The sequence below is a fragment of the Podarcis bocagei genome, assembly GCF_964188305.1.
Source record: "Podarcis bocagei genome assembly, chromosome: 5".
Lineage (NCBI taxonomy): Eukaryota > Metazoa > Chordata > Lepidosauria > Squamata > Lacertidae > Podarcis > Podarcis bocagei.
In genome coordinates, this window is record NC_138129.1 from 43522949 (window position 1) to 43535733 (window position 12785).

The 12785-nt window shown below is 42.3% G+C and overlaps 1 protein-coding gene across 10 annotated transcripts in view; it reads right to left on the reverse strand.

Annotated features, from left to right (window-relative positions):
• Positions 1–7317: 7317 nt before the first annotated feature.
• NFASC (neurofascin) overlaps positions 7318–12785 on the reverse strand; it is a 177334-nt gene continuing 171866 nt past the window's right edge. For all 10 annotated transcript variants that reach the window (XM_081193373.1, XM_081193378.1, XM_081193379.1 and 7 more), the window contains one exon: positions 7318–7872. In XM_081193373.1, the coding sequence (XP_081049499.1) occupies positions 7641–7872 (232 nt within the window). In that variant the 3' untranslated portion in view covers positions 7318–7640. The remainder of the gene's footprint in view (positions 7873–12785) is intronic.

The following is a 12785-nucleotide window of genomic DNA, read 5'->3' on the forward strand; positions in this document are numbered from 1 at the left end:
CAACTGGGCTTAGTAAACCAGATGCTAAAAATAAATGACGTATAACTTTTCAGAGCATTTCCATTAGAAGCCACAAAACACTACATATGGCAGAACTGTTTGATGCAGATGCATACATAGTTACAAGAAAGCTAATATTGAAAGTGTTCTGTTTTATCACTCACATTTGATTTAATAGCTTTTTGGCTTCGAGCACTGCAGAAAACAGAAGAAAAAATAGTGAGCAAAACATACCAACATTTATGCCAGCACTGCTTTTTTTTGCATGTGAAAGTCAGCCATTTTGCATGTGAAATTTGCTAAGAAAGCATTTGCCCGTGAAACCATCTCTGCCAGCTATTTATTTAGTCTTTGCTGCTCCTTTTCAAAAAGAAACATCTTTGGCTATTTTCAGCAATGATAGCTACAGCCTGATCCCCAAGAGCCCTGTGTTCAGTGATATGAGCAAGGAACTGATCTATCTAACCATTTCAGATTCCAGCTACCAACCTAGCTGTGGGGCCATTCTTCCTCTCTTGCGTAGGAGACAAATGAATGTCGTACTTGGCATCTCTTCTGAACAATATTTTTATTATGTTTAGTGTTCTCTATACAAAAAGAAAATCAGTTTTCTTTACAGTGATTCAAAAACATTTCTGAATATTTTGGCCTTTTTCAAATCGCTCATGCAGTCCATATATTAAACATGTCTCCGTAGTCTGTAAAGCTACTCACTGTAAGTCATTCTTTACAGTCTCAGATATGCATTCATCTATTGGAAAGCAGATTAACACAGAATGTCCTTTTTTTATTTGTTTAAAAAGAAGGCAAATAATTACATAGAATGTATTGGAGCAATGGGGAGGACTTTTAAGGAACAGGGTGTGTGTGAGTGTGGATATTTACAAATTAAAAACAAACAAAACAAACAGAAAGCAGTACAATAATTTGTTGGTGGTGTTTGAAACCTCCATAGTGCAAAGGGTGGTCTCTCCGCTTTCATCGGTTCAACACGAGGGGTGGGGGCCCAAGACTGCCTTCTGACATCACGATCATACCATGAAATTTGCTTGAAAGGGACAGATCAAGAGAGAGGCACTCCTGGGTTAAATGGAGAGCCACATGACATTCTGGATTTTTTACTATCAGAAAAGTCTTGCTGGCTCTTCTTATTTAAGATGAGCTGCAATGCGTAAAAGAAAATGGATTTCACATTTTATTACTATCATTATTATTATTATTGCTTAGCTGAAGACTTTTGACGCTAGCATAGAATTAAGCCTGGTGCAAGGCATGCTTCCTTTATAGGTCAAAGTCAATATTCCACATTTCACATTCTCTACATTCCGGGAAGTGAAAGTAAGGTTTGTTTTCTTTCCTGCAGCTGCTATAGCTGAGATGAGGGGAAAGGCCGCAATAGGTCATTATGAGTCAGGTGAAACACGTAAACAAGAAGCTGAGCCCTAATGGAAATCAATGACTGGCACTCTCCTCGGATATTCCTGACAGGTAGCAGGGTTGTATCTTGTTTAGACACATGAATCCAGGTCATTATAGGCAGATCGATGGCAGGGGTCAGGACTCTGTTATGCTAGTTGACCTGTGGGTCACTTCTACAGGGTGGTAATTGAGTGGAAAGACAATGTCAGGATTGTCCAAGATCATGTTTCCTTTGCTGTAATTGTAGCATCACCAGCACATAAGGCAGAATATGTGTCTCCCCTACTCTAATGTTCCACAGAAGGTGACAGTGTTCATTTAACTGCCAAACTGCCACACACAAAATAAGCTATGGAGATTGCCTCCTCTTTGAACTTGCTGGCTCAACTTAGCAACAGTGAAGGCAGGCAACAACATCTGGAACTACCTGCAATTTCCCCAAAACATGAAGGACCTGCATAACAGACACATGGGTCAGATCTTTATTTGTAAAGTTAAAAATGGAAATAAACCTATTATAGTTTTCAACACAAGCCATGAATGGTATAATGGGTGACTGAGTGGCATAGCTGATGTGGTTACATGAGCCAACACCTCAATAACCTCTGGAGTCAGGAACAGCAAACTGTTCAAAATGTCAGATGTTACTACATCTGGCTGGTATGCAGGATGGGCATAGGGGAACAGGTTCCATATCTGCTGTGATAAGTTGGCAGTGTGATCTTTCACTAGTCCTTATGATTAGAATAAGGATAGGGAATCTGTGACCATCCAGATGTTGGGCTCCAACTCCCATCGGCCCCAAGCAGTGTGCCCAATGGTCAGGGATGACGGAAGTTGTTGTGGTCCATCATCTGAAGAGCCACAGGTTCCCTATCCCTGTATCTCAGCTGCCTTTGGAGTCAAGAAGACTATAGATGATGTTTCAACAATGGCTGCCTACTTCTCTGTGTTGCTTGCACCACACTCAATTCTTAAAGTGGAACATGTCAGTGAAGATTTGTTCAGGTTGTTAGTCTCTTGGATGGGGCTAAGGGGACTGCTAAAGGCAATTCCACAGGAAAATGCTTGTCTCCTACCATCATGAATATTATGTTGCAGAATTGGACCTGCTATCAGGTGTAAGACAGGAGGAAGAGAAGAATTCAAATTAGATAGATGGATCTCTCTCTCTTTAGTTCACTCTCTCTTTAGCCTATGCAATCAGGTCTTCTGCTCCAGTCAACTATCAAACTGCCCCCAAAGTCAGTGAGCACCCTATGGAATTTGAAACCTTGTGTCTTGTCCCTAACTTAACAAAGCCTGCTACATCCCTCTCAAATATTTTATCCCATCTGAGTGCTATGTAGGTCCAACACCCATTAGCTTCCAAGATCAAATGGCATCAGGTGTGTTCACAGTGGCATGGCAGTATGCCTCTGAAAACTTAACTAAAAGTAGTATTTACAACACAATATGCATTGTGCCTGGTTTCATAGTTGCATTTAACAATAGTCTTAGATGTTATTTTATTGTAAACGCATTGCTGTTGATGGAAGCGACCTCAAATACTGTGCATGAGACAGAGATATAAACCTTTTCAATAAAATACAATAAAGTCTACTTATGGCTGTCTGTTCTATAGCAGTGGTTAAAGAAGCTGTCAATGCATGCCACATTTTGTCCATTGTTTGGTTTCCCTCAATACTCAGCAACGGTAAGAGCCTTTCCAGCTGATCTCTTTTCATTTTGCATAAAAGCCTTTGCTGCTCATTTGTTCAGACTCCCATATGTTGTTGTTTTCAAGGTAGAACTCTGTATAGGAATGTTGCATGTTCTCAGCACTCAAAACTGTATTTTAAAACTGGGAAATGCAATCTTTCTCCTGGGTAGCATGCAATGTGTAATTCTTAGTGTTGTGTGGAATGTGGCTAGTCAGGAGTGGCAGCTTGGCCCCACAACCATGGGAGCCTGGAACCATGGGTGCCATGTAGTGTGCATGGCCCTGGCACCTAAATTTGTGGGTGTCCAGTCCCTTCATGGGGAATTTTGTGGGTGTCCAAGCACCCAGGACCCCAGGGAGTTGGCACCTATGTGGATAGTGGAAGCATCTACTGGGTAGAGGGAGACATAAGTGGGGACAGCCATCTCCTCACACTCACCAATTTGTGATATTTTCAAATTACGTCATTCTTCCAATGCTTGGGAGTCCTTTGGAAGCACAGGAATGTCCCCATAGTCCAAGGAGTGGGGAAACTTTGGGCCTCCAGATGCTGCCTAACTACAACTCCCATCAACCCTAACAAGCATGGCTCATTGCCAGGGGTTATGGGAGTTGTAGTTCAGCAGCATCTGACAGGCCCAAGGTTCTCTACATCTGCAGTAGCCCCTTAAAGAAGGGCATAAAGCAGCAGATGTCCCCCTCTGTAGTAATGCCCCAGCAGTTTGTGCTGTTTTCTTCTTTGAATGCAGTGTGCTCTTGCATTAGAGCCCATGGATTCCAAAGTTAAGAAAAAGCAGTGAGCACATACGTAACTCTCCTTTGCCGTTGAGGTCTCCTTCCCCATCCATTACTAGAGGATGGGGTAGCATACTACTCATACTGGACTGGGGATAGTTTGATGCAGGAAAAGTCCAGGCTTCTAATAATTCGGAAATGCTTCCTTAGCTTGTCTAAACCCATCTCAATACACATCCTTAAATGGCTCCAGGGCAGGGGTGAGCAATTTGCTCTCTACTGGGAAAACCATACCCACATTTATACAAGGGCGCCCACAGAGAATACAACAAGGAATGAGTTACTGGCAGTTCAATGACTTTTCAGGGAAGGAACCTATTTAGTTGATTTATTCCTTATGAGAGAATTCAAGCCTGATAAAGAAACATCTCACCAAGTGTCTTGGCTTTTATTTCTGTTACGTTTATATAGGGCTTTAATAACAAGATATGTAGCTTCCGAACTCATCTCTCATCTCTTAAGCACAAATCCATTCCTGAGGTAAGTATACTGACTATAATGGCAAATACTAACAATATTTTGTCAACTGTAAGTTAGACTTATTCTTCCTGCTGCAGTTAAAGGAAAGCAAATGGCCTGGTACCGGAGCAGGTTTTGCAAATAGCATTGCACGCAGAACCCTGTCAGATCTGGTTTCAGAACTGCCTTCTAAAAGAACACAGAGCCATTTAATGTTTTTGTTAAAATTCAATCTTTCCCCAGCTTTCATCAAACTCCTGCAAGGCATCTCTACATCCACTAAAAGTTAGCCCACCCGCTTAGCCACAATATTTTTCAAACAGATGGTATGAGGGAGGCTTGGGAGGAAAAAACACATGTGCACAGAATAGGATTGCAGGCACTGCTGGGTACGTACGATAGACTAAATTTGGTTGTTTTTAAAAGGTCTCATATAAAGCTGGCTACATATGCCTGGTTTTATCTTGTGACTTGTAGATAGGCCAAAGCTAGCCAGGTCCATCTATATGGGAATGCTGCCTTAAGTTTAGGGACAGTATACATAATGCTAGAAATTTGTAGTTTGTGGGCTGGATTGGAAAACGTGTATAGCATTTTGGGAGGTGCCACTTTCAGTGATGCCACTGTGGAAACAGTTCAAATGCATGCAAGGTGCATTTAGTTGTGTTGCAGTATGTTCTCAGTGGTAGTGCATGTTTCCTTGTGAAAGGTCCCAAGTTGCGTCTCTGCCACCATGAGAGGGTGAACCTGTGGTCACCCATCCATTTGGTGCCATCTCCCATCCACTCCAGCTAGAATGGCCAATGGTCAGGGGTGACAGGAGTTGCAGTCCAACAACATCTAGAGACCACAGGCTCCCTATCTCAATGTTAGAATTAGGGGATCCTTTTAATTTGATCAAATCAAAGTAAAAAAATGGACAAATCCGCCAGGGGAGTAATTAAGCATGCAAAACTATAGGACCAGGAGATACATTTACTGTACCACTAACAGATTGTAGCCTGTTTAAGGAGTGGTTTGGAAGAGTAACCCCAAGCCACAACCTTTCGTTGCTTGGCTTGACTCACAGCACAAGCTTCCCTGGGTTGGTGACAGTTTTCTTGCATTTGAGATTTCATTTAGCTGATTTCTTCTTAAGTCTTGATGTCTCCCAGCCTCTTACTGAATACATGAAACCCCATTTCTGCATTTTATGCCTATAGGCGTAGCCATGATTTTTGTTTGGTGGGGGGAAGAACCGAGTTATCTGTGGCACAATTGGTCAGTTAAGTATTTTTATTTATTTACTTTTTGGAGAGGGGGCAGCTAGCTGCCCCTCTGCAGCTATGCCCATGTCTATGCCCATTCATTAGAAACACCCTTGTTAGCAAAGCTACTTTTCAGGCAAGCCAGTTTGAAAGTTCAGCCATGTCACATCTATTTCCATTTCACAATGATGCTGAAACATCTATTGAAGTTTTCCCTAAATGTTATTTTACAGCTGCGAAACTGTCGGAGACAGATCTCTCTCTTTAAATACTTTTGACTTTGAAAGTGCAGGGAGTGAAGAGAATACATACTGCATTCCATAAATACTGTATATTACGGGGGGGACGGACGACCTCTCTACCTTCTACGATGACCCATGCCTTCTCAACTGACCAAGCTGAAGCTTCCTTATTTGTACTTCATCGACAGATTACAGACCATCACACCAGGGGCTTAATCTACGGGTAAATATTCATAGTTTATTAAGCTTCAGGGAAAGCATGAAGCTGTTTAAGGCATATATGGAAGAACAGTGTCACAACAGAATCTGTATCTGAGGAAAACAGGTTTGCTGCGTGTTAGCAAGTTAGCTTGAGTGCCTTTGATGTGTAACTAACAAGATAGGGTGAGCTCCATGCTGCTGCTTATTTAAGTACTGGAAAAAGCCTCTTTTAGGCTAATTGAGGCCCCTGCATGTGTCAGAGTGGCTTTTACCTTGAAAGCCAAAAAAAATTGTAACCCTGACTGATATGCAAATGATAGGAACAATGGAAAGATGAATCAGGGTGGATTCTGAGTGCCTTTGTACTTTTGCATCAAACATATAGGGAATGGAAATCCCTGAACTTTTCACAGAAGAGGCTGGCGGGTTTAATGCCAGGCTAGTTTATTCTTAGTAGGTACCATTCTTTTTTGGTTAGTGGTAGGAAAGCATAGACTGGTTGCTCTTCCCTGGTCACCCTTCCTCCCTTTCCTGCTACGTGCATGTTCACGGAGTGGCTATTAACACCACATGTGAGCACAGGGAGGAATGACTACTTTCAGCAAGAATGGACAACAACCCCCACCCCCAATAATTTATCCAGGAAAACAATAATCCAGTTATGTTTTCCTACCCTGGATTAGCAGAAAGATGCAACTGTTTCCATTAAACTCTTTCTTTGGAGAAAGATGCTAAATAGCATGGGCAGAGGGATGAAAACCTTGCCTCGGCGGTACCTGCATCAGAACCAATACTTGTATAGCACTAACTGAGATCACAGACAGTTTGGGTCAATGCAACAAGTACCCCCCCCCTCCCCATGCATATAGCTTCCACACTGAAGCCCAATATAGTACCGTTTCTTCTTATAGGAAGGAATATCCTACACCTTGCTTGGTGAGGATTATTAAGCCAGAGCCTGGCTGCAATGATCTCCGACAGAAATAAATTGACATCAAGGTTCCTGTTTATAAAACAGCCTCGTTTTTACCAGTAGCCGATTCCGCAATGTGGTTTCATGCTGCTTTTACCGGGGGATTATACTCTCATCTCCACCCCTCTCAGTCCAGATTTCCCCCATGTTTGGGCATTTCTTTTTCTGAGAATAACTTTGAAGCCTTTTAAAAAACACAACAACCAAAAGAAAAATAAAAGAAAAATCAGCTGTGTACATTATTAATGAAAGGAGTTGCATTATCTCACAAATTAGACATAGGGGGTATAGAGGGGTGTTTATTTCAGTTCGAGTTCTGAAGCCTGGGGTGTAGAATCTGTGCATCCTGCTCTTCTACTGGTCTCTTGTGGGTCAGCTCAGATTTCAGCTGCAGTAAGATTGCTTCGGCAGCCGGTGCATCTATGCCATTTGCTTTGTTTGCGAAAGAGATGATGGCCCTGGTGACCACCTGGTCCGGTTTTTGTTTGCTCTCTGTGGTCCTACCCTAGTTGCTTTCTGTTGATGGTGACTTTGCCGACCCACACGGGCTATAAGTCTTCTTGCTGCTGCTGCTGCTGCTGCTGTTGTTTCAGTGTATTGCGTTATGCCAAGGAATAGATAGCATTAACTGGTGATGTGGCTTCTGAACTCTCATTGCCTTCTGTCTCGTCTTTGTCCTTCTTGACTGTGTACTGGCCAATAAAGGAGCCGTCCTCATTGAACTGCCCTTCGCCTCCTTCGCCATAGTCCACCAAGCTGTCGTCACTTTCTTGTTGCTTTATCGTGCCATCTAAAGAGGTCTGACTGCCCTGCAGCGGCTTGTTGTCTTCATCACTAGCATCAAAAGGAAAAGAAGTGCCATCAGTAGTGGGAAGGAATGGCTTTAAAGGGACAGGATCACAGTAAACATATGAAACTGGTTTCGTCCAGGCGGTTGTACTTCAGAAGGCAAGCACAGTGCAGGAAGAGCTGGGAAACACGGCTTCAAGCAGCTTTTTGCAAATTACCGATGAAATCTTTGCCAGTGCAAAGCTATTCAGGTGCAAAGGATCGTATTTTCCCAATAACCTAAATAAATCAGGAGGGAGTCTCTTCTTCAAAGGACTGTGATGGTGGAAGCCTGACCACAACTACAAAGTGAATAAACCATGTAGGAACTCTGAGCTTTCCAGTTATATTAAGCCACAGTCCCATCAAATTCTAGTTTCTTGTAGTAAACAAAGTTTTCTGGTACACTAAAAGCTTAACAAATTTGTTATGGCATAAGCTTTCAAGGACTGTAGTCCACTTAAATCAGTTACATGAAGTGTTATCCTGATTGCAGGCATGCGTTGTATATAACACACACATGGTGGGGGGAGGAGACTGTGAACAGTAAGAGAAGGAAATGAAATGCAGAAAAGTACAGGTGGTGATAATTATGCATTTAACAGTAATTATCACAAAATTATCCACCATTCACAAAGTATGATTGAGTTGGTAACACACCCATCCTGTCACCGATAAGCTAAATAACACATGTGTGATGAAAAATCCATTGTACCCATTTAATCCACAAATTATAGCACTGAACTCCTGATTTATTGTGATTCAGTGGTTTTTATGGTTAGTTATAGAATGTTCTAGGGTCCCAAGCACAATGGACTTTTAAAAATTACACTACATATTAATTGGCTTACCAATGACAGCATGGCAGGATATCAACTCAACTGTTTTTTGTGAGGCTGCTGTTAAGTAAATAATATTTACGTCTGGGTTTTTTCTGCATTTCATTTCCTTCTGATCTCACTGTTTATATCCCCGCCCCACTCCATGTGTATCTTAGATTAAGACTTTGTGCATCTGATGAAGTGGGCTGTATTCCATGAAACTTATGCTGTAATAAATATGTTAATGTTTAAGGTACCACAAATCAATTCAAAGAGACTCTAGGTTGGCAAGAGTTGTGTTGAGGCCCAGCCATTTAGAAGGCAGCTGAGTGGCTCTAATTCAATACAAATTGGGCGTAATATATTTAAGTGCCATTTTGGCTATTTTTAATTTACTCTTAACTATGCAGCTTTTGAAAATGATGCAGAGACACTTTTAAAAATGGCACTTCTACACTTAGCAGGGGAGTTCCATGCCCTTTTCGTAAGGGGAATTTCTGACCTGCAAATATGCATATTTTATTACGTTACAGAAAGTCCCACAAATAGTACTAGTTTCTGCTTTTGCAGTCTTGTTGTTAGCCCCAAGATGTTGGGGACTCAAGAACAACCTTCTGCAGAATTCATGAGGCTGGCTTAACAATACTGGAGCTTTTTTAAAAAAGGCCCAGGTAACATCATAGAGAAAACGGTCCTATCACTGGTTGCTAGCCATAATGAACCTTCTATGTTTAGAGGCAGAACCTCTCTACCCAATGCAGAAAAAGAATCGGGGGACATTTATCTCCATTATGGCCTACTTGCATGCTTGCCAGGGAGGTGTGTGGCTAGTCAGTGTTAAACAAAATATTGCGCTGGAGCCGTTGGGACATTCTAAAAGAGATGTTTGTATACCCACATGTGCAGGAATTCATGTACTGGGCTCTGCCAAGAACAAAAGATTTAACTGCCAGGAACAGGAGACTCTGCAGATCAATGGGGGACTGTTTTAGGGATCTGACATCTTCATCATCTGTCAACCTGAGTCCATCTGTACCTCCCTCTGCCCCTTCCCCTTGAAGGGAAGAGTCTGGACTCTGGATCATGTCATCAAATGCCATAGAAGAGACAGCTATGTATATCCCCATATATACCTATTGTAACTGTACCATCATGTGCATTTCAACTGTAAATTATTTTGGGAGCCAATCCTGACTTAAAAGAAGGGTGTATAATAAAAAAATAAATACCCATTTCATTGTCATATCTATGAGGCTCAACTTTTTATCCTAACACAAAGAAAGATCATTTAAGGTTTTGTGTTGCAGTTTTGTTTTGCCATAAGAATCATCTGGTTTTGCCATAAGAATTATCTGGTTAGCCCACCATTCTGCCAGACAGTGGCTACAACAAGCATAAATAACAGAACAAGTGGTGTCATCATTCCTCCTGATCTTGCAAAACTGTCTAACAGTAGGTAGCCTGTGATAGCTCTCTAGGGCAGGCATAGGCAAACTTGGCCCTCCAGATGTTTTGGGACTACAACTCCCATCAGTATAAGGCAATATAAGGAGGCAAAAAACAAGAATGAGAGACCCAGGGCTCTTCATCTAAAATCTTCATTTTTCAAACCAAAAGAGTATGCAGATAAAATATATCCTGCATCATAATGTCCCCTTTGAGTTGCCCTCCCCCACGCCCACCCCATTCCCAATATACCAGGCCAATGAAGTTTCTAAGATATCCCCGGCTGGTTTTGACCTTCTAAAGGCTACAGTCCAGAGAACTATACAGCTAATTCTGTGGGCCCAGTGGGGCTTTTGAGTTCCTTCCTCGCTCCCCTCTCTTTAAAGAGCACTCCCTCACACAACAAGCCAAGTGGCTTCGCAGAGGGCTGCTGCTGAAAGGCAAAATGTCAAAAAATTCTCTTGCGCCTTATTTAACCCAGCTCTCTGGATTGTAGGCCAAAGAAGACTGTTAACTTGGTTATCTTGTTAGTGCGTTAGGTATATACAACTTTTAACACACAAACAACAGTTTACTTATTTTGTTAAATGGAAATATTGCAGCTTATTTGAAGTATTAAGGGAAGCCTGACTCAGCCTGGTTCAGGAGCATCATGGTCAAGAGTTGCATATGTCAGAATGAATATTTTCTGTGTATAAGATTTCTAGGGAATTTTCACTCTGAACTGATGCAAGGCCTCTGGTAGCTGCCGACTTTTTCTTCACCATGTTTCCGTTGTTTTACTGCCTAGCATGTGAAATCAGGCATTATCTTGCTTTTCAAACCTCAGAGGCACATAATACAAGTAGCTTACCTGAGTACAGTATATGGGGGCTACTCAAATCTGCAGCCCAGAAGACCCCTTTTCTTGTGACTAATCTCCCATTGAGTGCTGAACTAACCAATGGCTGTCATTGTCACAGCTGAATTAGTCACAGAAAAAGGAATGAAGCTGAGGCCACGCTAACTCAATTGGTTGTGTGTCAGCTCCAAATACGCAGGCAGAATGCAACTCATTGGACACACGGTGCCCGAAATTTCAAGGGAAGGAATAGTAAGTGAAACTTTAATGGTGTTAGATGAAGGTTGGTGGTGGAGAGGCAGGGAAAGGTGGTAGAGAATAAGGTGTGTTTCAGTGATGGAACTGCTGAAAGAAAAAGCTGTGTGCCAGACTTTGGGGCAGTCCATAGTCCTACCTTTCAAGAGACCTTCATGGTCCATGTAGAAAGACAAGGTGAAAAGGAGAAGAAAGAATGGGAATAAAACAGAGAGAGAAGCAGAAAGAGCCTGATCAGAGAGCAACATGATGAAGTATGCATTTCAGGGGGAAGTGCTGGGAAGAAAAATCCACCTATCCCCCCACCCCCCAAAGGAGCTAGCCACTTTATTGTTTTGCATACGAAATAAATTATAAATAAATAATAAAAAACCTGTTGTGCATCCACATCAAAATATGTATCTAATGGATTCCAAAAGCAAGTAATTTGCAAATAAACCCTAAAAAAATGAGATGTGCCCTCAAATCTGAGGCAGGGAGGGAGGGAGCACTAGTAGGGCAGAAGATACAACCCCACATGGCTTCATTAAATGTAGTCCTGAAAGGCAGCTGAGCAGCCACTAGCCTGTGGTCTGTCATGCTGTTCCAATGACGTAATGTGCTACAAGCCCCTCTCAGAAAAGGCTGCTTTCAGGAAAGAAAGGAGCATGGTATTCGCTTGACCTTGGTGGAAATCAGGCAGCTCTGCATATGAAGGGAGGGGGTGCTTCTAAGTTACATTTCCACTGTGCGGCGATCGTACCGGATGAGCAGATGGCAAGTGTCTTTTGGGAGGCAGGTATATATTGTGGTTTCCAAATGAGTGGACTGGAGGGGAAGGCACTCTTATTCCATATATTACAAAGGACACACAAGAGATTTGCCTATGCGTAGTGGTGGGGGTGGGGAGTGAGTGAAACAGGAAAGAAACGCATTATGAAATGCATCTGCTCCTTTCTTGGTGGCTGTGTTCAATGACCTCTGGGGCCCTGGAAGAATACGGAATTGATTAAGGCTCTATCAAGATAGGAATTCTGACTGTCATGTAGTAGACACTGCCGATGTCAGAAAACTGGCCTAATATAGACCCACTTCCAAGTATCATGAAATTGCTATCTGGGTTCACATGAACCCACTTGCCAGCAGTCTGGGCTGTATGCAAGTGCTCCTAGTTTTTAACAGGCATTTGCCAATTCCTTGTACTCGCTATTGCTATATTTTACACAGGGACCTTTAGTTGGGGATGCGTTGAAATCACCACTGCAACTGCAAATGCTTGACTGAGTAGAAAGCCCAGTAACGTTACCTGAAAATATATGGGGAGCAGGAAGGAGCAGCTTGGATGGGACCAGCAGGTCTGAAGTTTTAAAATTATAGTTCTAATTTGCTTCTCTCTCTCTCTCAACCAAATCAGTTGGCCTAGTAAGGCATGGTTACTGGAACAGAATGCTATTTAAGGACATGGGCTTCCAAACTTCTTAGCTTACAAGGAGACCATTATTCTGGCAGCAAAGTAGAAAGAAGTGACAGTATCTCTTTAATTACAGTCTGCAGTGATTGGAATGCAGTGTGCACAG